General features: G+C 37.5%; 2 protein-coding genes across 2 annotated transcripts; both read right to left on the minus strand.

Annotated features, from left to right (window-relative positions):
• Positions 1-7,794: 7,794 nt before the first annotated feature.
• Positions 7,795-10,133, minus strand: LOC137814333 (xyloglucan galactosyltransferase MUR3). Its single transcript, XM_068617017.1, has one exon. It carries the CDS (start codon positions 9,848-9,850, stop codon positions 8,165-8,167), a length of 1,686 nt encoding a protein of 561 aa, XP_068473118.1. The 5' UTR covers positions 9,851-10,133; the 3' UTR covers positions 7,795-8,164.
• A 7,479-nt stretch (positions 10,134-17,612) lies between these two features.
• LOC137814334 (ABC transporter C family member 5-like) lies at positions 17,613-26,478 on the minus strand. The gene is made up of 13 exons (XM_068617018.1): positions 26,107-26,478; positions 25,932-25,993; positions 23,479-25,725; positions 23,042-23,362; positions 22,881-22,967; positions 21,122-21,817; positions 20,864-21,028; positions 20,340-20,634; positions 19,944-20,158; positions 19,403-19,708; positions 18,658-18,721; positions 18,302-18,541; positions 17,613-18,167 (listed from the first exon to the last, which is right to left on the minus strand). Exons 3-13 carry the CDS (start codon positions 25,591-25,593, stop codon positions 18,055-18,057), a joined length of 4,617 nt encoding a protein of 1,538 aa, XP_068473119.1. The 5' UTR covers positions 25,594-25,725; positions 25,932-25,993; positions 26,107-26,478; the 3' UTR covers positions 17,613-18,054.
• Between the last annotated feature and the right edge of the window lie 1,420 nt (positions 26,479-27,898).

Consider the following 27,898-nt stretch of genomic DNA (forward strand, 5'->3'; position numbering starts at 1 on the left):
GCAGTTCGTCAAGAGGACAAGGAGTTCAAGATCCCCACCACGGAATACTGACCGTCCTTCCCGTGGTGTCGACCGGTCGTACCGTAACGATTACAAACGCCACACTGACCGTAGCCAGACTTCGCGAAAACGCAGCGAAAGCCCCGTTCGGCGTACACGCCCCCGTAGCACAAGTCCCGACCGAAATGCCCGACCTCGCCAACGAGTCCGCGAAGTCATCAACATGATTGCTGGACCCGTTAAATTGGGCGAACCGAACCACGAAACAAATTATATAGCTGGAGGATTTGCCGGTGGCGGGTGCTCAAATTCCGCCCGAAAGAAACATCTTCGTGACATCCAGTCCGCTCATGCTACCACGAGGAGGCGTCCACATATACCTCCGATTACTTTCACTGACGAAGACTTTACAGCCATAGATCCAGCCCAGGACGACCCCATGGTCATCACTGTAGAAATTGACAAGTTCGCAATTGCCAAGACTTTGGTAGATCAGGGTAGCTCGGTCGACATACTGTATTGGGACATTTTCAAGAAAATGCGCATCCCAGAAGCACATATTCAGCCCTATAACGAACAAATTGTAGGGTTCTCAGGTGAACGGGTCGATACTAAGGGGTACATAGACTTGTACACAACCTTTGGTGAGGAAGACGGCCTCCATAAAACAATAAACGTACGATACCTCCTGGTTAACGCACAAACTTCCTACAACATCCTGATCGGTCGTCCGTCCATTAACAGATTAAAAGCCATTGTGTCCACTCCACACTTAGCCATGAAATTCCCCTCGGCTAACAACGACATTGCAACCATCCATGTCGATCAAAAAATCGCTAGGGAATGCTATGTAGCAAGTTTGAAAAGTGAGCCAACTCGACGACTCTATACAACCAATACGGACGACCGAGTCCCGCAAAAACGAGGACGTTCCCCCACACGGCGTTCCGGACGACACATGTCCCGTCGTCAAATGATAGCCCTTGTTGACCTCGACCCTCGCATGGACGATCCCCGTATGGAAGCAGGAGAAGACTTGCATCCATTCCCGCTTCGCGATGATCGCCACACTACGCACATCGGTACTTCGCTGAAACCGGACGACCGAATGGCCATCGGGACGACACTTGTTAAAAATTCCGATCTTTTCGCCTGGACGGCCGCTGATATGCCTGGCGTAGACCCACAGGTTATCACTCACCGATTATCACTGTATAGAGAAGCTAAACCAATAGCTCAAAAGAAAAGACATATAGGCGAAGAACGACGTCAAGCCGCACGTGAGGAAGCCGACAAATTGTTACAGGCTGGATTCATTCGGAAGGCCCATTACACCACATGGCTAGCCAACGTGGTTATGGTGAAGAAAGCGAACGGAAAATGGCGTATGTGTGTTGACTACACAGACCTCAATAAAGCTTGCCCAAAAGACTCGTATCCTCTGCCTACCATTGATCGTCTCGTCGACGGTGCAGCCGGGCATCACATCCTCAGCTTCCTTGATGCCTACTCTGGCTATAATCAAATCCAAATGCACCCGGCCGACCGGAAGAAGACGGCCTTCATGACTGATTCCGGCAATTTCTACTATGAAGTGATGCCCTTCGGACTCAAAAATGCCGGAGCCACTTATCAAAGACTAATGGACCACGTATTCCACGACATGATTGGTAGGAATGTTGAAGTCTATGTCGATGACATCGTCGTTAAGTCCGACTCATGCAAACAACATATTGCCGACCTAAAAGAAGTTTTTCAGGCCCTCCACCAACACCAGATGCGACTCAATCCGGACAAGTGTGCATTCGGCGTCGAGGGGGGGAAGTTCTTAGGTTTTATGCTAACTCATAGAGGCATAGAAGCTAACCCCGAGAAGTGCAGAGCTATCTCCGAAATGCGAAGTCCCAACTCCATTCAGGAAATTCAGAGACTTATCGGCCGACTCACCGCACTATCCAGATTTGTTCCTAAACTCGCCGAACGAACGAGGCCCATCGTCCGACTACTGAAAAAAGCATCCCGTTTCGAGTGGTCGACCGAATGTGAGGAAATTTTCCTCAATTTGAAAACTTTTTTATCAACCCCGCCGGTCATCCAGAAACCGGACGCACGAGAACCCATCATAGTCTACCTCGCCGTTTCACACGAAGCTGTCAGCTCAGTCTTAGTGCAAGAAATTAATTTTGAAGAACGGCCGGTTTACTTCGTCAGCCGCGCCCTTCATGGAGCCGAAATCCGATACCAGACGATCGAAAAGGTAGCCATGGCCCTCATCATTACCGCCCGATGAATGCGTATGTATTTTCAGAATCATCGGGTTATTGTTCGGACAAATTACCCTATTGTAAAGATCCTCACTAAGCCAGATTTAGCCGGACGAATGATCGGTTGGACGATCGAACTATCCGAATTCCATATTCAGTACCAACCATGCGGAGCGATCAAGTCGCAAGCTCTCGCCGACTTCGCAGCTGAACTCACTACTTCTTCAGCCGACACCGAACATTCATCATGGATCTTATATGTTGACGGCTCCTCCAACGAGAGGTCGTGCGGCGCTGGAGTTGTTTTGGAAGGCCCCGGCGAGATTGTCATCGAGCAGGCCCTCAAATTCGACTTCAAAGCTTCAAACAATCAGGCCGAATATGAAGCCATATTAGCCGGTCTACGTCTCGCTCAAGAATTAGAAATCACTAAGTTAATTTGCAAAAGTGATTCTCGGCTTGTCATCGGTCAGCTTAACGACGAATATGAAGTCCGAGAAAGCTTTTTACAGCGATACTATCACTTAGTCAAACAAGAGATGAGCACCTTTTCCGAAATTTCTATGCAGCACGTTCGACGCGATCACAATACCCGCGCGGACGCCTTGTCCCGATTAGCAACCACGAAGTGTAAAGGAATGCATCGGTCGGTCATCCATGTTACGCTTGCACGCCCAAGCATCGACCTACAGGAATGCCTGACGACCGACACGGAATCTACTTGGATTACCCCAATCAAGCAATATTTACTCGACGACACATGTAGTCCTCTCGGCGAAAAAACCATGAAGCTGCAGGCCGCCCGTTTTGTCTTAATCGGCGACGACCTTTATCGCCGAGGTTATACCCAACCACTCCTTAAATGTTTGACACCAGACCAGGCTTCCTATGTCATCCAAGAGTTGCACGAAGGAATTTGCGGAACTCACTCCGGCGCACGGACAATGGCTGCCAAAGTATTCCGGGCTGGATACTACTGGCCGACCGTCCAGGGTGACTGCACCAATTTCGTACAAAAATGTCTTAAATGCCAAGAGTTTGGCACTTTGTCCCATCAAAAGCCTGAGGAACTCCATTTTATGTTATCACCTTGGCCGTTCGTCCAATGGGGTATGGACATCATTGGTCCTTTCGCCCCCGGTAAAGGCCAGTGTAAATTCTTACTAGTCGGCATTGATTACTTCACCAAGTGGATCGAAGCCGAGCCCCTGACTGCAATCACCGCCCGCAATGTTCAAAATTTCGTATGGAAAAATATCGTTTGCCGCTTCGGGCTTCCACAAATCATCATCACCGATAACGGTCGGCAATTCACCGACCGAACGTTAGCTGAATTTTACGAGAAGCTCCACATCAAACACATCGCTAGTTCAGTCGAACATCCGCAAACAAACGGACAGGCAGAAGCTGGAAACAAAGTTATTTTGAACGAACTGAAGAAACGTCTCGGCCCAGCAAAGGGCAACTGGACTGAAGAACTCTTAGAAGTATTATGGGCATATCGCTGTACTCCTCAGATGACTACACAAGAAACGCCGTACAGCCTAACGTATGGCACCGAAGCTATGATCCCTGTCGAGATTGGCGAACCCTCTCTCCGCCGGCAAACCCTTGATCTTGATCTAAACAAGGAAAGCCTCTCGGTCGGTCTCGATCTCATCAACGAACTCCGGGACAAGTGCAGAATTAGAGAAGAAGCATGCAAAATTCGGGCGGCCAGACGATACAACTCCAAAGTTAAACCAAGATTGTTCCACAAAGGCGACTTAGTATGGCGAATGCGGAGCAGCGCACGAAAGGAAGGAGGCAAGTTCTCCAACAATTGGGAAGGACCTTTCCGCATAGCTGATACGGCAGCCGGTGGAGCCTATTATTTAGAATATTTATCTGGGAAGGAAATACCGAGAACGTGGAATGCCACAGATCTCAAATTTTATTACAGTTGAACTTTAATAATAAAAGTGCACTTTTTCCTCGCTCAGTCGGTTTTTCCCTAAGGAGGGTTTACGACCGGGAAGGTTTTAACGAGGCACTAAATTAAAATCCAAATCTCCTAGTCCTTTACTCAATTCATATCTCGTTCGGCATCAGACGTTATCGGATTTATATATGCCTCGTTCGGCATCTGAATTATTACAACGTAATCAGAATTATTTATGCCACGTTCGGCATCAGAATTATTTACTCAATCTTATGCCTCGTTCGGCATCTGAATTATTACCTTAACGTAATCAGACTTTTTTATGCCACGTTTGGTAGGCACCGGACGAACGCACGTGGTCGACCGGCCTTATACACTAAATGGAAACGAACGCACGTGGCCGACCGGCCTTATACACTAAATGGAAACGAACGCACGTGGCCGACCGGCCGTATACACACTAAATGTAAGGGCATTTATGTGACAAGCGAAGGTGGTTAAGATACACCTCCGAAGAATAAGGAATATGCGTTTAGAGAAGATATGTTCCCCGGGTATTCCGGAGCACGACTGACAAGACATATCCATAACCACCCTGAGCCCAAGGGATAGAAAGCCCATTAGGCAATCCTATAAATACTGTGCTCAAGCCAGAGAAAGGTACGTTTTTCATTCACTTACGAAACTGCGCTTAGAATCTCATACTTACTTGAGCGTCGGAGTGCCTTCGCAGGTACCCTCCCCCGCCCGACCGAAGTTGATAGCACGAAGGGACGACCGACCAAAGGAGACAGCAAGAAAGGACAATCGACCAGAGGAGAAGAAGATCAACACGTCAGCAATTACACCACGTCAACCGACCGTGCCTGGGCCCCATCTCTCCACTCAGGTACACTTTTTATTATTCTTTTGCAACAAAGGTGACATAAAGAAAACCAGAAAAAAATATGGGTCCAACGATAAATAGTTTTTTACTCATGAAAGATGTAAAAGGCAAGTGAAAGGACTTATATTTTCATGTTTCCTTTATACCTTTATTTATTTTTGTTATCTAAGTTTTAAGGGGAATTTGCATTCTTGTTTTGGTAGTCTTATTTATTTTCCTTTGTTTTCAATATTACCCAAACAAATGACTTGAAATTATTCAATATTAAAGTTCATAAACTCATACAGCATAATTTCCCCTTCATTTTTTTTCTTCTTTCGCTATTTATTCTCTTTCATATTTCAACTTCTATTCAAACGTAGTATTATTGACATAACTTATAAAAATAACTTAAAATCTTTATAAAACAATTTAGTCCTATTTTCTTTTCAAATATAAAACAACTTATATGGTATTCGATAAACACTTATTTGTATTTTATTCAATCGGGCCCAACTAGTGGTCCATCACATATAGAGCTTATAAATAAAAATATAAAATATTTGAAAAGGGAGATATAATAATATTTATAAATGCTATAATTGATCATGGAGACAACTTTTGAATTAGTGTATATTATTCAATGCACGAAGAAATTGGTGCAGTGCCACTTCCCTGTTAGCATATCTCCCTCCCTAAAAGCACGTAAATAATGATATGATAAATTCTCAAGTTTCACTACGAGAATGTGGTTTTGATATAAATAACATAGTTTTTTGTCAAACAATACCCAGTTTGTTCAACCAGACACTTAAGATAGACATTCACTTTGTTGTCTTAACTCTAGTTAGGTATTTTAAAGGGACAACATAGTTTTTTTTTGTCGTCAAGATTTTAACTTACAATTTGGTTTTTCATTCATAGACATTTATATTTAATTAAAAAAAAATTCAATTAATAAAATTGAATATATGTTGGTTGAGTTAACCAATATAAATTATGTATTATTTTTACTTCTTTTATTCCTTTTACTAGTGTATTATCTGTTAGTATTCCCTTATAAAAGGATTGCAAAACAATATTTGTAAAACTATGAGTCAACCCCTTCTTGCATTCGGTAGAACCTTGCGAAAGGTTTTCCAAATGTATTTTAAAATAAGCTCTATTCAACATTTTCTCTTGTAAAGGTAACCTATAACTTTAGTTACTAAGTCCAATACACTTGGAGATATTTAACCTACTTCTAGTGATAACAACTCAATTACTTAACATGCGATAATGAAACTCAATTTGATATTTTTAGGTTATTTATCTTTCCCTTGTGTGAGAAATTAAGAGAATATGCCACAACTTATAAAAGTCTATCTTTTTTATACACACTTTGTTACTCGTTATCATTTGATCTCGTTCTCCTGAATCTTTATTTGGTACTCGAATATCAAATCTCATGTTAAAACTTCACATTTTGGTAAGAACATTATTCAATGTTTTATCATTATTTTAAGTTTTGAATGCTTTGTTATTAATTTTTGTTTTAATATTTATTTTTGGTAGCAGTGTCTGAAATCCATGGTTGAGGAATGGTAATATGAAGACTTCAAAAACCATGGATAAAAGTAAATAATAAAAGAGTAAATAGATAGATGGATGATATTAATGCAGGAGTGAGCCTCGTGCATTACATGAGCTCTTCAGATGTTGCGTTGCCAAATGCCAAGACTGTGGTACATGCCATGCCAGAGCTCCCAAATGAAAAGAAAAAAAACAACACAGTGAGTCATGCATGTTTCTTTCATTCAACTCCTTTCTCTATACCTGCATGTGTATCCACCTTAATGGCTTCACATAGCAGACGTAGGGCGTGGGTCCTGTGGAGACACTAACACAAAACAACAAGAAAGCCAGAAACTAGTAAAGCAACAAAAAGTTATTCTCGTTGTTTTCAGTGTCAGGTTCCATGCGTCAATTCAATTCCTCCACTTTATAACCTGTCTTCATTTCTTATACCACTGCAACAAAATGCCATTTCGTGAATTAGGAAAGAACAAATCATAATTTCCATATTTGCTACCTACAAGAATCCCCTTTTCTGTAATGTTACAGTAAGAAAGATTAAATTGTCATCCAGTAATTATTTTCAAGTCCTCTTCCTCGTGCTATGGCAGTCTTCACTTTTCTTGAGCAGAAAATTTTAACACAGTAAGAAGCTTCAAATTATTTGACTTTGGAGAGGGATATAAAAGAACAAATAAATGGATTTTGAATTTCATTGTGTCAAGATTAAAGAGCAAATCAAACATTTGACATCAAATACACGATTGTATTGATCACACAACACTAGTCTACAAACGAAATAAATTATGATTTTGCATGCAATACAGTTTACTTGCACAACCTTTTATAATCAATCACTTTCCACGCACAAGTTCTCTTCTACCTTGCCTCATTGCACAGTCATACTGAACAGATCGAAGACGACAAAGAGAAATGGACATTCAGACACCAGACAAGCTTGCAGAGTTTTCTAAAATTAACAAGACAGTGTCAAATGCTATGGATTGCCATGCAAGCAAAGATCGGAAACAAGAATTATACAAATCAGAAGCAACAATTATTTTCACGGTTATCAAAATAGAGTAATCTATCTTTTCAATGTTAACCACAATCCAAATAAGGTCACTAAATGTAGGCAACTCTGATAATGCAGCTGCCAAATGATATTACCATTCAGTGAACACTTCAGCTCATTGATAACCATAATTTTGTTTATATTTCCTATATGAATCAAGGGGGAAAATATATAGCAACAAAGAAATTATTAATTTAGGAAAATACATCTAGGAACCACTAATACGAATACATAAGACAGAAATCAGAAAAAGAAAATCTATATAACAAAACTGTAGAAAGCAGAGAATATCTCTCCATGCTAGTGGTTTTCAATGAGAAAGTCTGCTCAGTAAACTCAGGTACACTCTCTGGAGTAAGATTGTAGCAACAACCCAGCAATTATTGTATAGCTGTAATTCTTCCCTAATTCAGGGAAACCATTTGAGTCAGCAATAAACCACATCTAAGAACCTACAGATGCAATTTTTACCTCCCCTGCCCGAATCAAGAAGTATCCCTTTGCTCATTTTTCCAAGAATTCTTTGCAGCCTCGGAAGACAAATCACTGGAATCCCCATTTCCATCCTTGGGTTTAGAAAAGAAGGGATCCCATTCATGAGGTCCAACCTCGCGCTGTCCCTCATCCAACAACGCATACTTCCAACTATTCTCCTCAATGAAATTATCATCAGTGCGACCTTCCATGATGTCCTTCCTCAAATTGGTAACCTTGTCAATCACAGACTGCACCGAAACATCAAACGCATCCCTAAGAGTCTCAAGTTTGGATCGAGGATCCGCGTACACCAATCTAGGGATCAAACTAATGACCTCCTCCCTCATGATCCTCACTTCCTCCTCGGGAATCTGTCTAAGCCTCTCTTCTATACTAACATTCCTCTTCCGAATATCGTCCTCCGGAATGAACACCGAGTACTTAGTATAATTCTTGGGAAGATGCCAAGTGTATTGTGTGTAAGCGGAACCCGGATGAAAAAACACAGGTATACACCCAGCTAGCATCGAATCAAAAGCAGATCTTCGGGTATAGGAATCCCCTTGAGGCTGAAGGCAGAAAAGTGACCCTTGAAACATCTGCATTATGCTGCTGGGGGAATGACACTTACTCTCCCCAAAATCACACTCCAACAACTTCCCCACCCTGGATCCCCTACACTGCTCAATAATCTGCCCCCTTATCGATTTGGGGTTATCCGGCCGCGGAGCCCCGGCGAAAGAAAACAACCACTTCCTCTCCAACCTCCGCATCCTCTCCTGCCAAATGAACACATCATCATCTTTAGCAGGGTGAAAATAAGTGGGATAAGGAATCCCAAAATCATTCGCATTCCAGGGACTCGACTCCACCACAAGCATGGACATGTTCCGCGCCGCAGGCAGAAACAAAAGCTTGTTCCCCCAGTCTGATTCGTCCTCAGTGAGTCTTCGAAAGTCCCACGTGATCCTCCCCGCCACGAGAAAATGGTCCCTCCCGTTCATGATCTTCCACTCGGGCCTCTTCATGAGCCAATCAACGAGCTCAACCGACGCAGAGTCTCTGACGGTTATGTTATAGCCCCAGAGGTAGCGCGCGATGTCGAAGCCGGCGTAGAAGGGGACGAAGAACGCAGCGGCAAGGGAAGGGTCGCGGGTGAGGCAATCGTACTGCTTCATCCGATTGCTGAAGATGACGTCAACGGTGAACTGATTGGTAGCGTACCAGCCGGTGTCAGAGAAGACGCCTTTAACGTTTTCCAAGGGGGGGCCGAGGCCGGCGTTGGTGGTGAACTTGCACATGTTGGTCCAAAGGGAAAGCGTTCTGCACTTCTTCAACATGTCCTCGTTGAAGCGCGAGGGGAGGTCGTGGACGTAGATGTAGCGCCCTCCGCACCTGTCGGACTTGTTGAGGGCGGTGCGTAGGGCACGTGCGAAGGGGAAGGAGGGTGTCGGAGGCGTTTCAATTGGGGTTAGTGTTTGAGAGCCGAGGCTTTTGCGAGGTTGTTGGAAGGTGATGGGGAGAGGGGATACTTTGGGGGATTGGTTTCCGAGAACGGCGAAGTGGAAGTAGAGGAGGAGGAACCAGAAGAATGCGGAGAGCAATGCGAGGAAGCAGAGGCGGGAATTAGGGTTCCTGGAGGTGGTTTTCTCCATCTGCTCCGGGAAAATGCCCGCCACGGGGCGCCGTCTCATTGGACTCCGATTCCGACGGAACTCCGGCCGCTCATCGAAACCCTAAATAAAGAGGAGAAAGAATGTGAATGGCGAGGAAATGAAAGGATCAAGGAATGGAGATTCGACTGTGTCTGTGGTGGATTGAGAAGAAAGGAAAAAAGTGCAGAGTTTGAAGGAACGGAGAGTGTGGAGATCAGCAACGTGCGCTGGTGGCAACTGTCGCGTGTCGGTGCCTCTTATATTCCACCAATTCACACCTCCTGTCACGTGTCGGTTTCCCCAAAACCAGTTACTCGTTACTAATCTATTCTTTATTAACCTTCCTTGTGTAATTTATTTCTTATTTCTATAAGCACTTGGTATTAAAATTATTTTTTTTTACTTGAAAAGTGTTGTATAGATTCTTATAAACAGATTATGATATTAAGATTTATATTAATATTAATATTTTTGTCACATGACGAACAAACTTTTAGTGTGAAGTCTATTAAAACATTCATGTGGATTCATTGATTGTAGGATTATGTATGGAGAAAGAAACCAAAGAGTGATAATATTTGACTCAAAAAGTTTAAAATCCTTGTTGAGAAAGGTGTTTCTTGTTGAGAAAGGAGTTTCTTGTTGAGTGATTGTTAGTTGTGACATTGTTACTGTATGGAAAGTGAATTGATATTGGTTTGTGATTTTACATTTTCGTTCGTTGTGATAAGTGGGATTGTGTTTGGTGAAATCGTAGTAACTATTTTATTCTACATTTGTTCATAAATTGGGGCTTGTGATGGGGTGATCTTTAGGGTTGAAGATCATTGGTTGTTTTGGTGGAATGACATTGGATTCAAAATTTATGAATGATAATAATATTACGAAATAGAACAAAGATGAATAAAAGAGAACAAAAGGTGAACAAAAGAGTAAAAAGAAAATAAAATATATGAGAATGAATATCTCTCTTTTCTTGTTATTGAAATCAAAACAAATGGTCTGAATATATACAATTAGTACACTCATTCTAGATTTAATTAAAGAGGAAAAGAATCAATAATTAAATATTATAATCATAACACACAAAGACAAAAATAAAGGTTATTTACCTTTATAAAGAGAAACAACTGATAATTAGAAAAGACACTCAATTAATATTAGGATTCTTCTATAACTCTGGTATCTGTATCCTTTAATAAATAAAGTTAGTTTTTTATGTTTTGTTCTAATAAAAATGGAGGAAATGTAGTTTATAGTCACTCCCCATCATATATGAAAGTTTATAATATATTCGTTGTTGCATTACAATAAAGGTGAAAAATGTGTTTTTCTTGGGTTGGATTCATATAGGTGATCATATTTTGAAACGGTTGGGATAATTCAGGAGTTTAAGTATGATTTTAAGGTCAAGTTGTGGTAGAAATCTAAGAAAGGAAGGATGGACACAAATTTGAAACAATCAATTGGGGATAGATATGTTATGGAATTCATTGAGTGTGCAGAAAGTAGAAAGGAAGTAGAAATTTATGTTCAACACAATCTTGTTAGTAAATCACATATAATTCAGTATGTTGGATTTGATGAAAGTGATGGAGTCAATGTTGAGGGTGATGGTGTGGAAGGTGTTGGAAGTGATGGTCTGGAGGGTGTTATGAGTGATGTTTATAGTGTACATGATGAAGTGGAGAATTTGGGAACTTAATTTAATGGTGTGGAATATGATGGTATGGAGGATTTGGGAACAAAAATGCATGGTGTAGGTGATAGTTTGGAGGATTCGGGGACTGAAATGCATGATGTAGGTCATGGTGTGGAGAATGGCTATGAAGATGTAATGTGGAAGGTGTTGGTTAGTCTAAAATGGAAGATGCTAGCGAAGATGATGGAGATGTTGAACATTTGAAGTTTAATGATAGTGAAGAAGATGGAAATAAATGTGGGTGATGTAATCAAAAGATGGGCAAAATTGATTAAGAGGGTGAACAAAAGAACGAGTCAATCTGAGACTATAGATACCGATGAGGGTGAGGGTACTTTCTAGCCAAGTAAGACCCTTGACAATCATGAAATAAATTGAGATTATTACATTAGTGAAGAGTTAGGTAGTGATGCAGATGAAGATGACCATTGTGTGCATAAATTTCCCAAGTTCATATTTCAAGACATGTGCAAGAAATTTAAATTCAAGTTCAGGATGAACTTTAGTTCATCAAAAGATTTCAAACAAAAAATTATGGAGCATTCTATGTTGAATGAGAGAGAAGTTTAATTTGTAAAAATGACATTGTTAGAGTTAGGGTTGTATGTAGAAAGAGGTGTGGGTTTGTGATGTTCGCCGGTAAGGTGGGTGACAGGTGGGTGACAGGTGGGTGACAATCATACTTTTAGAGTGAAAACAACATCAACCGTAGCAACATGAGCTACAACAATATCCTTAACAAATACAACACATTTTGTCCTGCAATGAATACAAAGTCAGGTCTCTCCAATTTGATTTGGAAAGTTTGATAATATATCAATATCAACTAGGACCCTATAGCAAAAAATTCTCTAGATTTATTCATTGTGTAATCATCAAGAGTTAGCGGGATTGCAATATAAAAATAGTTTTTGGCCACCAATATTCTAAAGGGAAATCATGAATCCTAATCCAACATTGGATTTCGGTAAACTTCAAAGAAGGAAGTACAAAAAAAATCTCTAGACCAAGCAAAAACTCTCATAAACCCCGAATTGATATTCTAAGAACCCTCGACAAGAGTTATCCTCGTATCTTCAAGGGAATCAAAAGCAAACTCAAAACCTTTTTTCCAAGGGGAATAGCCCTTCATCGGCCTAACAAATTAATATTAGTTTTTTTGCGAAAATCTAAATGAGTTATAGGTTTATCACCTTTAGCTAAAATAATCTTGAAGGTGATTTTTGTACTCTTCCAAACCAGGGAGATAAATATCTTCAGGAATTTAAACTGCAATTGCGAGAGAGAAATGGTACCAGCATTATTCAATGCTCACACAAAGATTTTCTTTTTTACTTAACTCGCATAAGAAATCTTTGTATTTGAAAAAAACCTTGATCTACTTCCACAAAATTTGAAATCTAAAATTTTTCATACCTATCTTACAGTATTCCAATAATAAACTCCATACACACAAAAATACTACTGCACGCACTCACCAAATATACACCCACAAACAATCCTGCACTTGCACTACAGAACCACTGCACCAAAAGCCAGTCGCAGCAGCCACGTGAATGCCGCAACATGACAACTCCCATGCCCAAAACTGCCAGACTACCCAACCTAGACAATGCAAATTTTTAAAATAAAATTTGTTTTATTTTAAGATCACTAAAAAATTTAAAAATTGGAAGGAAGTAAATTTTTTAATTTTATGTAAGAATTAATTTTATGTAAAAAAATATTTGTTTAGATTTTGGTGTTCTAATCAACCTACACAACCTACATCAACAATTTTAAACTTAGGAAATAAATACAAGTTATATTTGACTAACGTGTCTCTATTAAGGTTTTTTACTAAAATTAAAATAATTTTATAAATTAATTATTACAGTAAATAAAATTTTAAGAAATTATCAAAAATGGATAAGTCATGTCATTTTAGCACAATTTCAAATCAAATTTCGATTAATATTGAATTTGTTTTAATTGAAAACTAAATACACTAAAATCATGCCACCTTGATACGATTTCTTAACAATAAAATCGTGTCAACTTTACACGGCTTACCTATTTTAGTAATTTTAAAATTTTACTTATTTCGTTAAGTAAACTAAGAAATTATCATGTTTGAATAAAAACCCTCTCTATTAACTAGATGCATTTAGTTTAAAGTCCTATGGGTTTTGTTGGTTCCACCTTCGACACAATGCTTTGCTTGGAGGCCATTGCAAAAAATGATCTCTACAAAGCAAAATTTGTTTAGAAGGTCGGTTCACCTTGAGCGAGGAGGAAACAATTTCCCACATTCTGATATATTGTTTGATTACAAATGTTGTTTGGAATTCCTACAGAAAATGGATCGGGGTTAGATCGGTAAACCATTTTGCTCTGAAGGAACACTTCGAACAATTTCATTGTATTTAGTTTAACAAAGAAGGTAATAAGTTGTGGAAAGGAGTGTGAGTTTCCATCATTTGGTGCATTTGAAAACACAGGAATGGGATAGTGTTTAACCAAGCAAAAGTGGATGCAAGTGAAATTTTCTCTTTGGTTCAAATGCAATCGTGAACTTGGTTAAAAAACAAAGTTCCAATAGTGTCTTTCTATTTTTCAGATTGGATCCAATGTCCAACTACTTGTATTAATATGGCAGCAAAAAGTTGAACTTTGTGAGTTAAAGATGTCAGTTATCTTTTCCAAATGCTTGGCTCGGCATGTGTGCGTCTTATTTCTATTTGCCGCTTTGGTTATTTGGTTTTTCTTTTGTGAAAGGTACAATTTTTCCATGTTGGGGAGCTATTTAGTGTTTTCTGTTTAGCATGACTTTTTTTTTGTGAGGGTAGTGGACTTTTTGCTTTGTTTTGTTTTGACAGGTTTACTTTCATTGTGGGGTACTTATTAAAGATGTTTATATCTTTAAAATGTATAAGACTTAGAATACCCCTCTGTATTTCTTTTCTATTAATTTATTGTTTACTGATTAAAAGAACTAGATAAGTAGAGATCCAACCTTATAAATCATACATACCCGTATTAAAAAATTCAGTCATATAAAATTAATTAAATCACATTATGAATATTTGTTAGCCAGAACAAGTTTGTTGATTATAATTCATAATTTTACTGATTAATTAAAGTGCAAATCAAAAGATGTCAAACACAAAAATGAGTATTCTGTTGTTAGATGTCTTTAGTAGACTTAAAAATAGAGAAAATGGATAAATAAAAATATTCGCGGGTTTGTAAAGGAAAAAAAGTGGAAAATACTTTTAAAATTTGTAATATATATTGTATTATTATTTATTTGTTTTTATATCTTTTCTTGATCTTTTATTTCTTATATATAAATATGTTTTATTTTTACTTTATTCTTCACTTATTTTTTACATTTTTATCCATCACCTCTTTATTCTTTAAAAAGGAAAATAGTTTTAGCACTTGTAATTTTAATTATAGAACATTGATAAGCAACAATATGATACTGTGACACAATATTAAGATATCAACTCCGTTATCGTTGATATGTGAAAAAAAAAAATCACGCAGATTAAAGAAATAAGTTGATTACATTAAATTTTATTAATCATTTTGAAATTCTTCGTAAAATGTCTTTCTCAGCAGCAAAATGTTTTCGTAAATAAATTCTCAAAAAAACATGATACTTGAACACGATAAAAAAAATAGAAGCTCCATTCTCATTTATGAATAACAAAAACAATAGAATTCACATAAATTAACTACGTTCAATTTTAGAAGGTGGTCACGTTGAAAAGGAAAAAGTCGTCACATTCACTTCCCATACATTATTAGATTAAGGTCAGTCCACTAATCACTCCCCACAAATCCACAAATTATTAGAAAAATAGACATCAAAAGTGACAAATGTCAATTAACAATGCCTTCAATTGCGCCCATAATATAATTTTGTTTGGTAAAGAGAAAAAAAAAAGTTTAGGTTCCTCTTGTGCCTCAAAAATTAAAATAAAATAAAAAATTATTGAGTATTTGATTTTTTTTATTCGACAATAAAAAAATAAATGTAAACCACTTCAGGTGGTTCAACCCTTATACACAATAAAAGACCTAAAACACTTCATCCTAAAACTCGCACTGTCAGAAGTCTAAGATTACAAACTTGATGATTATTTGATAGTCTATAAAGTGATTGAATTTTAATTTACTTTATTCTTTTATCTATTAATATAATCGATTTGGGATCTTCAACGCAATATTTCACGCTCAAATTTGTCAATCTCATGAGTGTGACTATACTATATCAAGAAATAAATCTCAAGTTTAACTCAACCTTATATAAAACCGATTCATATAGTTTGTACTTATTTATATACCATAAAACGTCTTTATTTCTAGTTAATGTGAGATTTCTAACACATTTTTCACTGTAAGACTATGGATTATACATTATTTTATAATCCGATAATGATTCAATATAATAATATAATAATTACAAATATTTAAATATTTAAGATGTGTGGTTGGATAAAGAAACTTGAAAACCACATTTATGATCATGTTTATGTCTTTTCGAGTTTACATAGCAGTGATAGTGAATTGGGTGCATTTATCTGTCTTGTGGTTGGGCATCAGCCACGGATCTTCTTCTTCCAGTGGGATACCACTAACCAAACATTTAATGCAAGGGAAGAAACAAAGAGAGTCATAGAGAATTTTTTTAATAAATATAATAAAATAATAATAATAATAACTCCAATTGTGTTGATCCAATGCAGGCCTTATAAACAATTATAGATCCCAAGCATCCAGAATTTGTTAATTATGATTCCTAACATTCTTAAAGTTGACCTTGGCATACATGAAAGCAACAACACAACCTAAGATGAAGTCAAACATGAACACATAATTAGCATTGTCATATAATGCCCCAAAAAGAATCCAACACCTAAAGATGAATTTATAGCATGCCTAGTTTAATTAGAAGACAATAATGATGGATCTAGTTGAGAATAGAAGCACCAAGAGAAACATAAGAGCCAACAAATGTACCATGCAAAGCCAAAACCCAAATCTGTTACGCCAGAAAAAGTTATTGCTCGATGTGGGAGTTCCTCTGTCAAACTTCAAGTTTTCAAAGTATAAACTAACTCCTGGGTCTCTCATCCTTACCTCACTACCGTGCAACACCGAATTTGAGACACCTTGAACATTGTTGTTCACATAAATGTTGATGCAACAGCAATCTTTTGGGTCACCCTTCGTGCTTCTATGATGAATGTGCATCGTGGCACCCACGTTTTTGCCATCCAAGTTGATGTATTCAAAGGAGTCATTCTTGAATTTTGAGTCCATGAGAGAGTCATCACTGGTTGAGGAGTGTGAGTTGCTGCTGCTATGGGGAATATTATGGTTTCTGCTGTCACATGGTTTTGATTTCTCAGTTTTCTCAAAGTTAAGATTGAATCCGAAGGTTTCCTACTGCTGAAGGAACCCAATGTTCGATCTCCTGGAATTACTTGAACCACACTCTAAGTGGAAAATAGGAAGAATCTTGCCAAAGGTATTCTGACTGGATTCGGCAGCATTCAAATCACATCCATTTCAAAGAGACAATTTTTGGTGTTCTATTTTTAAATATAATTTATATAGATTTAAAAAAAAAATGGAGCAGCACTTTGGAAAATTAATGTAAAAATAGTTTTTTTTAGGAAAAAGTCCCAATGTGAACTCATGTTGGACAGGCACAATTGTGCAGAAAAAGTCCCAATGGAACAATGTGAACCTTTTTAAATTATTAAGTCAAATGAGAGCCGAATGACAATGTGTATAAAATACTATTGTTATTGAATCTCTAATTATTAGTTTTGTTATATCAAGCAGAGTATAAAAAATAAATTTTGTGATAATTAAAAATTTTATGGAACTTATTTCTTGGTATAGCATATAATATAATATGAAAATGTATATTAATTTATGGCTAATGAGGCCACGATTGAATCATTGTTGGAAATGGTCCAAAACTAGAACATTGGAGCCCATACATTCATGACATTCTCATTATAAAATCCCTAAGCATGATGAATATATTTAAATACTATTAGTAATAAAAATTAAGAAAAACAATAAAATAAGAAACAATTTAGAAACGACTACTAATATAACATTTAGAGAGGAGATGGATATGAGCTTAATTCATCTAAACTTCTGACTACAAGAAAATTGTTGAATACACAACTAGATTAAACTCTACACTTTTCTAACAAAGCAAAAATCCTAGTGCCTCATTCTACAAACTACTTCGGTGCTTTCCTGTAATCACAGATACTCTTATTGTGTTACAAAGCATGCTAACCATGCATGAATTTCTCAATTTTAAGGGGAAGAATCAAACAAATTTCTGCCAGTGGGATGCTTGGTTGATGAGGCACAAACCTCTCCTTTTTATTTTGTTTGTTTCCATTCGTGTCTATGCATGCCTCGAATGCACCAGTTGCATGCAAGGTGGCATCACTTCCTGCTTCGACTTTTTGAACTGTCTTAAGCCACCACATTAAGAAACCATTAACACGTTCCATTTGATCTAAAATTCTGGTATACCACTCGAACGTGATGAATACTCAGTCACCAACTTCAGAAACATGGAAGACTTGTCCTCTAATAGTCTTGAAGGTGTGTCAAACTCTGCAACTCGACCTGCAAAAAGTATCCAAAGGATAACTTCAGAAGCACACACTAAAGAACCATTATGCAAATTTATATATAAATAGAGAAGAAGAAAAAGGATAGAAGTCATGAAGAAGAATAAGACATGATGCTTTTATACGCACCATCACTGAGCACAAGAACTTGATCACTGTCGATGACAGTAGGTATACGATGTGCAATGGTGCAGACAGTGCAGTTCTTGAACTCACTTCGGATAATCTTCTGGATAAGATTATCTGTGGCGGTATCAACTGATGCTGTTGCTTCATCCAGTACAAGTATTCTTGACTGCTGCAGCAGTGCTCGGCCCAGAGCAACAAGTTGTCGCTGTCCTACACTCCAATTATCTCCATTTTCTAGAACTGCAGATTTCAAAGTATTTGTTAAGATGGCTACTTGTAACTAACACTGTTTATTTCTTTTTAAGGGGTGGGAGGGAAAGATACTGTGGCTTTTCATATTTCTTTTGGTCACCTACCTGGTGTATCAAGCTGTTGTCCTTTATCACGGATAACCTCTCCAAGCTGAGACTTGTCAAGTGCCTGAGAAAAATTAAAACCCAATGATCACATAACGCCCAAACTTCTATTCAAATAGCAATAATTTTCAAAAATCAAAGCTTATTGGTCTATTTTCTTATACTGAGTTTTGCTTAGGAGTAAAGATATAGAGTGATTTATTGGATTTGGAGTGTGATATTAATCAGGCTAAGCACACGGTCTTCCAAATTAGGCACTGAAACTACTTGTCACTCATGAACAAGTAATCAAGTACCCAAGTTTCTTTTGCATACCACATTTAGCTCGAATGGAAGGTTATTTTTGGCATATGTGGTAAGTTTTCTTTCTTATCCACGGAAGGTGCATATGTGGAGGAAGTTTGTTAGGTATGACGACAGTGGAGGCTCGGCTTGGAAGAAGTTTACTGCATAGATTACTTCTAAACCAAATATTGGAGTGTTTTTCTTTATATTATTGGCTTCATGTTCTCATTTTCCCCCTTTATCAATATCAGTTTGTTTGATCTCTTTGCTTGTATATCCTGAACTTCGTGTTACTCCTTAATCCTGCCTTATTAACAATATTTCCATTTCTCTTATAATAATTTGACTGTTACTATACATAGACATCCAAAACTGAATACAAGTAAACTTCATAAGCAGTTTTCTAAACAGATAATACAAGCTGTGCAATAAAAGTATGGAGGTATGAAATAATACTAACCTCCCAAATCTCTTTATCTGAGTGCTCCTCAAGAGGATCAAGATTGCCTCTAATGGTCCCTTCGAATAAAGTTGGATCTTGTGGGATGATACTGAGATGGCCTCGAAGATCATGAAGGCCAATCTCTGAAATATTTATGTTGTCTATAAGGATACTTCCACTAGTTGGTTCAATCAATCGAAATAATGCCTGAATTAAGGTAGATTTTCCACTTCCTGTTCGTCCAACTATTCCGATCTTCTTTCCACCAGGAAATGTGCATGTTACTCCATGAAGCACCAAAGGAAGATTCTCCTTGTAACGGACCTTCAAGAGAGACAGAGTAAGGATAAGAGAAGTGGAGTTCCTCTACTCGTGATGGGACAAAGCCAGTTGCAGCACAAAAATCATAATAAAGATATATAATGTAAGAAGGCTAACACCTAGGATTAGATACTGTACACCAGGAGACATCATACTATTCATCAAGAAATAAACAATAAAGATTTGACTAGAAGAAAAAAAGACAAAAAAAGAATAAATGTGAAGCTGAGCTTGGAACCTTCAAATCAATTATTTCGATTGTCCCATTTTCTGGCCATGAGGATGGAGGGCGAGAATCTTCAATTATAGTGGGTGCTTCCCTAGGAATTTGGCTGTACTGATATATTCTCTCAATGGATATAATTTTATTTTCAAGTTTGCAAAAGCTGAGTATCCACCGTGATAAGCGTGCATTTAAATTTAGGCCATATGTCACAGCAAGTCCAGCCATGCCTACAGAGAAAAGGTAACAGCAATGAGCACAGAATAATCTTCCATTATTGCATTCAACCACAACCACCACTCGTGAAAGTAAATCTATTTTCTACTTAAAACTACAAAACTTCACCCTCCAAGATTTGGCATAGCACTTGTGAAACTAAGGATAAAATAAGTAATCAGACAAAGAACTTACTGGGGTCGATAGTTCCTCGAGGAAAACTCACAAGCAATACCATGCAGAAAGCAAATACAAAGGTTGACAGTAACTCCATCCGCAGGCAAAGCCACTCAATTGCAGAAAGACTACAGAAGAATGGTCGTGCAAAACAATCAAGAAGATAGAGGTTCCGCTTCATGAACCTTTTTTCTTGTCCAAAACCTCTGATGGTGGATGCTCCAGCAATTGACTCACCAAAAAGATGTATAATTGGAGACTTCTGGATGCTAACAATACGAACCAGTTCCCTGGAGGATGCCATGTAGTATTTCTGCAATGGAATTGGTTGTTGGCTAGACTAAATTAAAACATAGGGTGATATACAAACATTTAAATAATGCAATGAGATTGGAAGATTACTAGTACTTTGTCAGTGCATCCTCTCTTTTACTCAGGAACAAAATTCTCATTTTTATCCAAAAGAAAGCAGTTTTTTCTTTTATGCAAATATTTTGGAAGAGCATTTAGAAAGATTTTAAGCTGGACAAATTTCTAATTACCTGCATCCACAAACAAGCAACAGCCATTGGGACAACTAAGAGTAGAACTTGCCATGTAACTTCTGTCATTACCGCAACAATACCAATAAGTTGTATTGTTGTTGAAGCAAACCCACCAAGTCTAAAAGGAATGTCAAGATCCACAACACTTTGATCAATTGATACCTGGTGGGATACAGGTGACACGTTATAATTATCTACACCATACAGGTAGAGAGATACGATAAAAAAAAATAGATGACAACAAAGAGAACTTACCCTATTCAAGATCCTTCCAGCTGGTGTAGAGTCAAAGAAAGACATTGGTGCATGGAAAACACTTCTAATCAATTTCAAAAATAGCTTCTGTGCAGCTGCAAGGCCAAATGTAGCCACCAGAACAGACCTTAAAAATATAAACCATGAGCTACCAAAAGCAAGGGCCATATATACAAGAAGAAGAACTGAGGGGGTTACTTTGGGCAGGTCTCCTTCTGTTTGAGGGTTAGCCCAAGCCATCCACCAATTGCTAGCAATCTGAAGGAACTGAAATAATGCTTGCGCAATGATTATGAGAGGAATTAACAAGCCTTTATATGCGGCTGCCATGTATGACAAGTAGACCTTCATACTGACTCTACCTCTAATCCTCTCTTCTTCCTGAACAAGCTGTTTCTTCCTCAATCTCTTTGCTTTCTTCTTTTCCTTAATTGCCTTTTGAGCTGAAGTAGATGCTCCTTCTTGTACTTCCTTGGCCAAACTGTCTATATCATTTGCAGAACAAATGGACTTCTTACTGGTCATAACAGATGCCTCAAGAGATAAATTTTCATCTGAATCTTCAGAGGAGTGAGTAGGGATATCCATAGCCTCTATGGCTTCATGATGAGCTGAAACTAGAATATTGAAATCTGTTCCTGCTTGTAAAAGGTCATCATACTTTCCTGCCTGTATGATGCAGCCTTCTCTAAGCACCTTCAAGAATGGAAAATTAAATTTAGAAAAAAGCGTCTTAACATCACATAAGTTATTTTCAGTACTTAAAACTTTGTCAAGAGAAAAGAAAAATAAAAATTTCATATAATGTGAAACATTTGAATATTTCTTCCCTATAAAAAGCTTCCAAGCGCTAATTGCACTAGTTGCAAACGGCACTCCCATAACTATACTATAAGGGAAATTACAAAAAAATGTGACGAGTGTAGAAAATAGGAGTCAAGTGCATTTTGTTATGAATGATTTATTATAATTTATATTAAGCTTTCACTTAATTCTAGCTGTACTGAAACCATCCTTTCTTGAAATGTCAAAGCTTTTGCTATTGTAAATTTGATTTGGAATGTGAAAGTAGCAACTCATGGGATTGGTTATAGGTTAGAGATAAAATAAGTTGGACAGGCAAGGAAACCAATCAGCTCACAATAGAAAACTTGAATCAAGTACTTCAAATCACGAACAAGCAAGAACACCCACAAAAGGGCTTCATTGATGTATCAGAAAGGGAAAAGGGGTCTAATATTTCAGAAAAGGTAAAGAAGGTTATCAAATTTTGAAGGACAGTAAAAGAAGGTCGTGTGACTCACTTTGTTATTTTTTTAAAGTAAAATAACTTCGGGCATGGGATTTAATTGCATCAGCGGAGGATATTTACTTATTTCTAGTCTCAATGGATCTTATCCTATACATACATACACATACACACACATATATGTTATTTTTTAGAAGAAAATTGTAAGGAAGATGTGACTTTTCTTTCGTTCAAAAACACCAAAACGTGTAACTAGCTAAATATTCCTTCTATAAAGAAGCAAGTAGGTGCACAAACTGACTTCACGTAATATAGAGAACTAAAATGCAAACAGGATATCAAGAGAAAAACCTCACTTTGATATACCAAAGGGCATCTTAAAAACTGAATCCCTGAATCGTGCATCATGCGGGAATACACAATTCATAAATTTAAATGTGAAATAAAGCATTATCATAAACTTGGCCACTTATTGCATAATGCCAAAAAAACTGTACAACACAGACATACCAGTATCAAATCAGCAGCGGGTAGAAATTCAACTTGGTGGGTCACATAAATGACTGTTTTATCTGCTAGTGCTGTCAATATATAATCCTGCAGTACCATGTCAAAGGGTAAGCTATATCCACAATTTTAAACAGATCAACTCCATGTTAAGGAAAACTAACCCTAAACAAGTCAGATCCTGTGTGAGCATCAACTGCACTGAAGGGATCATCAAGAAGATAAATATCAGCATCTTGGTAGAGTGCTCGAGCAAGCTGAACCCGCTGCTTCTGGCCACCACTCAGGTTTATACCTCTGTCACCAATAATTGTCTGATCACCATGTGAAAAAAGTTCTAGGTCCTTTTTCAGTGAACAAGCATGAAGAACGTTCTTGTACTTTGCTTTGTCCATTGGGCTTCCGAAGAGGATATTTTCTTCTATAGTTCCTGATTGTATCCATGCTGATTGGGAGACATATGCAGAAGATCCACACACTCTGACCTGAAAAATAATTCAATGCATTTTGTAAAAAGTGTTAAAAATCACAAAGATTAAAATGTCAATGAACATATTAATAGAATAAAGAGGGAATCAAAAGCTAAAAGGCACCAACATACTTCCCCAGAAGTCTTAGGAATTTCTCCAAGGATGCAAGACAGAAAGCTTGATTTCCCAGAGCCAACCATACCACAAACAGCCACGCGCATTCTTTTTTCAACTTTCATACTTATCCCTGATAGGGTAGGTCTAGAAGATAAAGGGTCCCAACAGAACACACCATCCTTAATTTCTAAAGCAATGTTAGTGATGCCTTGTGGCATGGCAACAGTTGCATCTTCCTGCAATTCTTCCTCCAGAAGGAAACCAGATAACCGATCTAGAGAAACTTTCGTTTGAGCCATTGTTGACACCAAGTCTGGAAAATTCCTCAAAGGTTCTTGCAGGATCCTGAAAGTAGCCAGAGCAGAAAGTACACCACCAGCAGTCAGCTGACCACCCAACAATATGGAAGTAGCAAAAGTGACTGCTGAAACAAATATAGGAGAGCTCCAGAACATAAAAGTTATGAAAGCCTGAGAATAGAGGGCTTTCCGAAGCCACTTGAATTCTACTCCACGCATATCCTCCAACATCACTCTATATCTGTCCTCCCAAGCTTGAAGTTTGAGAATCCTCATATTCCTCAAGCACTCGGATGTTTTTCTCATCCTTTCATCCTTAGCAGCCATTAATCTGTCTTGATAGTCTTCCTGGATCCTGGCCACAGGAACAGTGACGATAATGGAAATTATTGTAGCAATCAGCGTGGCAACAGAGGCAATTCCAATATTCTTATACAAAATTGCCAGGGCAAGAACAATCTGGAGAGGAAGCATCCACATGTCATGGAGATACCAAGAGTAGTCCCCAACCCTCTGAACATCAATAGCCATGTAGTTAACAATTTCCCCACTTGTGTGACTTTGCTTGGCCAAGCTTGATATCCTTAACCCCTTCCGATATACCATTGCAGTTAGAGCCGACCTAACATGCATACCCATGATGTCCACCCCTATATACCACTGCCTAGTAGTGAAGGTCTCCACAAGCTTAGCCGAAAAGAATATCCCTGCAAGAACATACCCCTCATGTGGGAATATCTCTTTGCCAACTAAGAAATCAACAAAGTAACTTATCATGTATGGACCAACATACGAGACAAGAGTGGTGACACCAGCAAATATGGCATTACAAGCCGCCTCCTTCCAGAATGACTTGAGAATCGCCCAAGCTAATGAAGGCTGCCTGGATGTGTTTTCTGCCTTCAATTTCTCCCAATTAGAATTCAAAATCTTATAATTTGTCTTGGATCGGTCATTAGGAGCAACAAGGGGAATGTCCTTAAGCTCAAGAGGCCTTTTTGCCCCAATGGAAAGCAGGGGATTCAACCAAGACAAAGTGGCCAAGCTAAAAAGTCCAGCATCATTATAGGGAGTAACCTTAAGACACCCCGGTTCTTCCTCAACAAGCAATGGCTGTTGCTCCTCAGAAATCCTACAAACCTTTATACCAGTAACACCCCTAATTGCAACAATACACAAAAACCCAAGAGCAGGAGTGACCGCAAAATTCGCCACAACATGAGAACGCAGGTGCTTGGAACCTTCCATCCAAACCCCCCTCCCATCAACATACAAACCACACAAACAAATAACAAACAACACAAACCACCAAACTCTGAGCAAAATTGGAAACCTCTCAAGCGCCTTGAACTTGCACTGCAAAGCCGAGAAGCTCAAAGCAATCCAAGCTAAACCCTGCGCTAGAGGCGCAGAAAGAAGAGCCAAACCCCAATCCAAATCCACATCCCTTTCTCTAAACAAAGCAAACCCATCAAACGCAAACACCAAAACTTGCACCAACAGAACATAGAAACAAGAGAACACCGACCACTTGAACCACGTTCCAATCCGAACGTCACGAGTTTCCAAATCAACACTATCACAGCCGCGGCTGGCATTGCCAGTTCCATCGTCCTTACCAAATCTAACTCCACCCCCTACACACACAACCACCCTCCTCGCCAAAAGAACGAACACAAACACAATAAACAGTGTCAAGTTGGCACAGATTGCCACCACTTCCACCCAAGGCAATCCAAGGATCGCGGTCCAACGGCTCTCAAACGATCCCGAAGAATAAGAAGAAAAAAACGACGTCGGAGACGAGATTCCAATTTCATCGACGGCCATTCTTGTTGAGTGAAGCAAAACGTGGATTCAGAAGAGAGAGTCGGTGATAATTGAGAAGTTTCTACACTTGTGATGATGTCATGGAAACGTGAGAGATTGAACAAAGGGCATTTCACCATCTGGTGCCAGATTCTGCAGACACATTGTAGCGCAAACAAAGATAATTTCATCACGGAACCCGAAGAGAAAACAGAGGAACATCACACGAAAACATAAAAAAACAACGGGCACCAGTACCTCTCAGCTCTTCAACATTCCAAATTCAGAAAGGGACAACAAAAATGGGAATAAAGAATCTGATAGATGAACAGAGAATAAAAAACAACAACAAAAATTACCTGGGTCGGTCTCAGAATGATCAAGCTCTTCGAAAAGCTACAACCTTTGAAGAATATCGCACCTGGGCAAGAAGATAAACAGAACATCACGACAATACAGAGAACGACAACGACAGTGACGGTGAAGAAAATGATAATGAAGAACAGCTATTAAATAAGTACAACAATGTCTTACAGTGAGAGAGAGAGAGACAGACAGACAGAGAAGTGAATCTCTCTCTTCTGCTCTCTTTAATATTCTGTTATTTTGCCTTTTTAACTATGCTTCCCTCTGTGTGTGGATGATGCTGGTAACCATAAAAGTGGCGTGCGAGAATGAACAACCTTTTAGTTTTCTATATCAGGTTTGAGAAAAATGGAAGATTTGGTGATGGCTGAACGAAAATGGAAACCCTTTTTCGCTTTAATAAGAATCCTTTTCTACAGATTTTAGCTCAGTTTCTGGTGTGATCTGGGTGACTCTGAGACTGACTCAGACCTTCTTCATTCATCTACCATATTATTTATAGCTTCATTCCACTTATTCTTCTTCTTTTGTGTTATCAATATTTCAACAATATTCCAAATCACTTAAATATCATCAAACCACACATTTACTACAATTTCATTACATTTTTAATTCATGCAATTCTTTAATAAAATAATCTTTCACCATTTATAATGGCTTAACAATATTATTTCTATCTTGTAAAAAAAACCTCATTAATTAAAAATCAAAAAGAGACAAATTTTAAATATGTTAGAAAAAGTTTGAGTTTCTATAACCTAACAAAATTGTCTCCTATGTGTGATTTATTTATTGAAAGAGTGCAGTAAATAAAAAATGGTATTGAGATTGGAACACCTTTAAAAATATAATTGTTAGGCATCCATTTGTGATTGTGATGTGTGTGTGATGGTGATGTTACATAGGAGAGAAGCATGAGAATTTTTGCATTTCTTGATTTTGTTGGCATAAGGAATAATAATAACCTTTCTATGGAATTATTTCTCTGTTTTTATGTAACATTTGTTTAATTGAATCATACATTAATCATTACTTTTAAACACTTTTTATTAAAATTTTAAAATAAATTATACAAAACCTTTCTCTTGATTTAATTTGAAAAATATATGAAGAGATGGATAACAATTTATCTTAAGTTTTGTTTGGATTCGAAAAATGAGAAAAAGAAATGAAGTAAAACGATTTGAACAAGGGAAAGTAAGGTTTTATTTGAATTCGAAAAATGAAAGAAAATAAAGTAGAAAGTAAATTTTTTTATAGAAGGAAAATGAAGAAAAAAATTCTAGATGATTTATTATTGTGATAATTTTTTTATAATAATGTATATAATAATTAATTTAATGCCAAAATTGTTTTTTAAAACTATAAATTATAATTAAAATATTATTAAATTTTCATAAATAAAAAGTATATTTTAAAATAAAATAATTTAAAATATAAATAATATAAAATTTCTTAAAAATTATATTTCAAAATAAAAATAGATTAAAATAAATTACAATATAAATATACATTACAATTAAAAAAAATTAAGTTGTATAATAATTTTCATTTTTTGTAATTTTAATATTTTATATTCTTATTGTTTGAGTTTATTTTCATGTAAACTGTTTATGCGCTCTTCTTTACATAAAAAAAAATAAAATTGTATGTTCTTTTATAAAAAAATTGTAAAAGTCAAGTTTGTGATATAAAATTAAACACAAACTCCGTTATATTGAGAAGTATTGTTCTTTTTTACCTATTTTTATTGTAATTTAAAAAAATACCTTTTATATATAATCTTTTTACACGTTCTAAATATGTTAAAAGAAAATTTGAGTGTCCTTAATTAATGATGTAATCTGGTAATTTGGTTTTCAAAATGAGTGTTAATTTTTTAACATAAAAGTTCATCATTTTTGTTGATTGATTTTCTTATAGTCCTCAAATATCTAAAGCTTTTATTTGATACTTAACC

This window comes from Phaseolus vulgaris, chromosome 1, assembly GCF_000499845.2.
Source record: "Phaseolus vulgaris cultivar G19833 chromosome 1, P. vulgaris v2.0, whole genome shotgun sequence".
NCBI classification, from domain to species: Eukaryota; Viridiplantae; Streptophyta; class Magnoliopsida; order Fabales; family Fabaceae; genus Phaseolus; species Phaseolus vulgaris.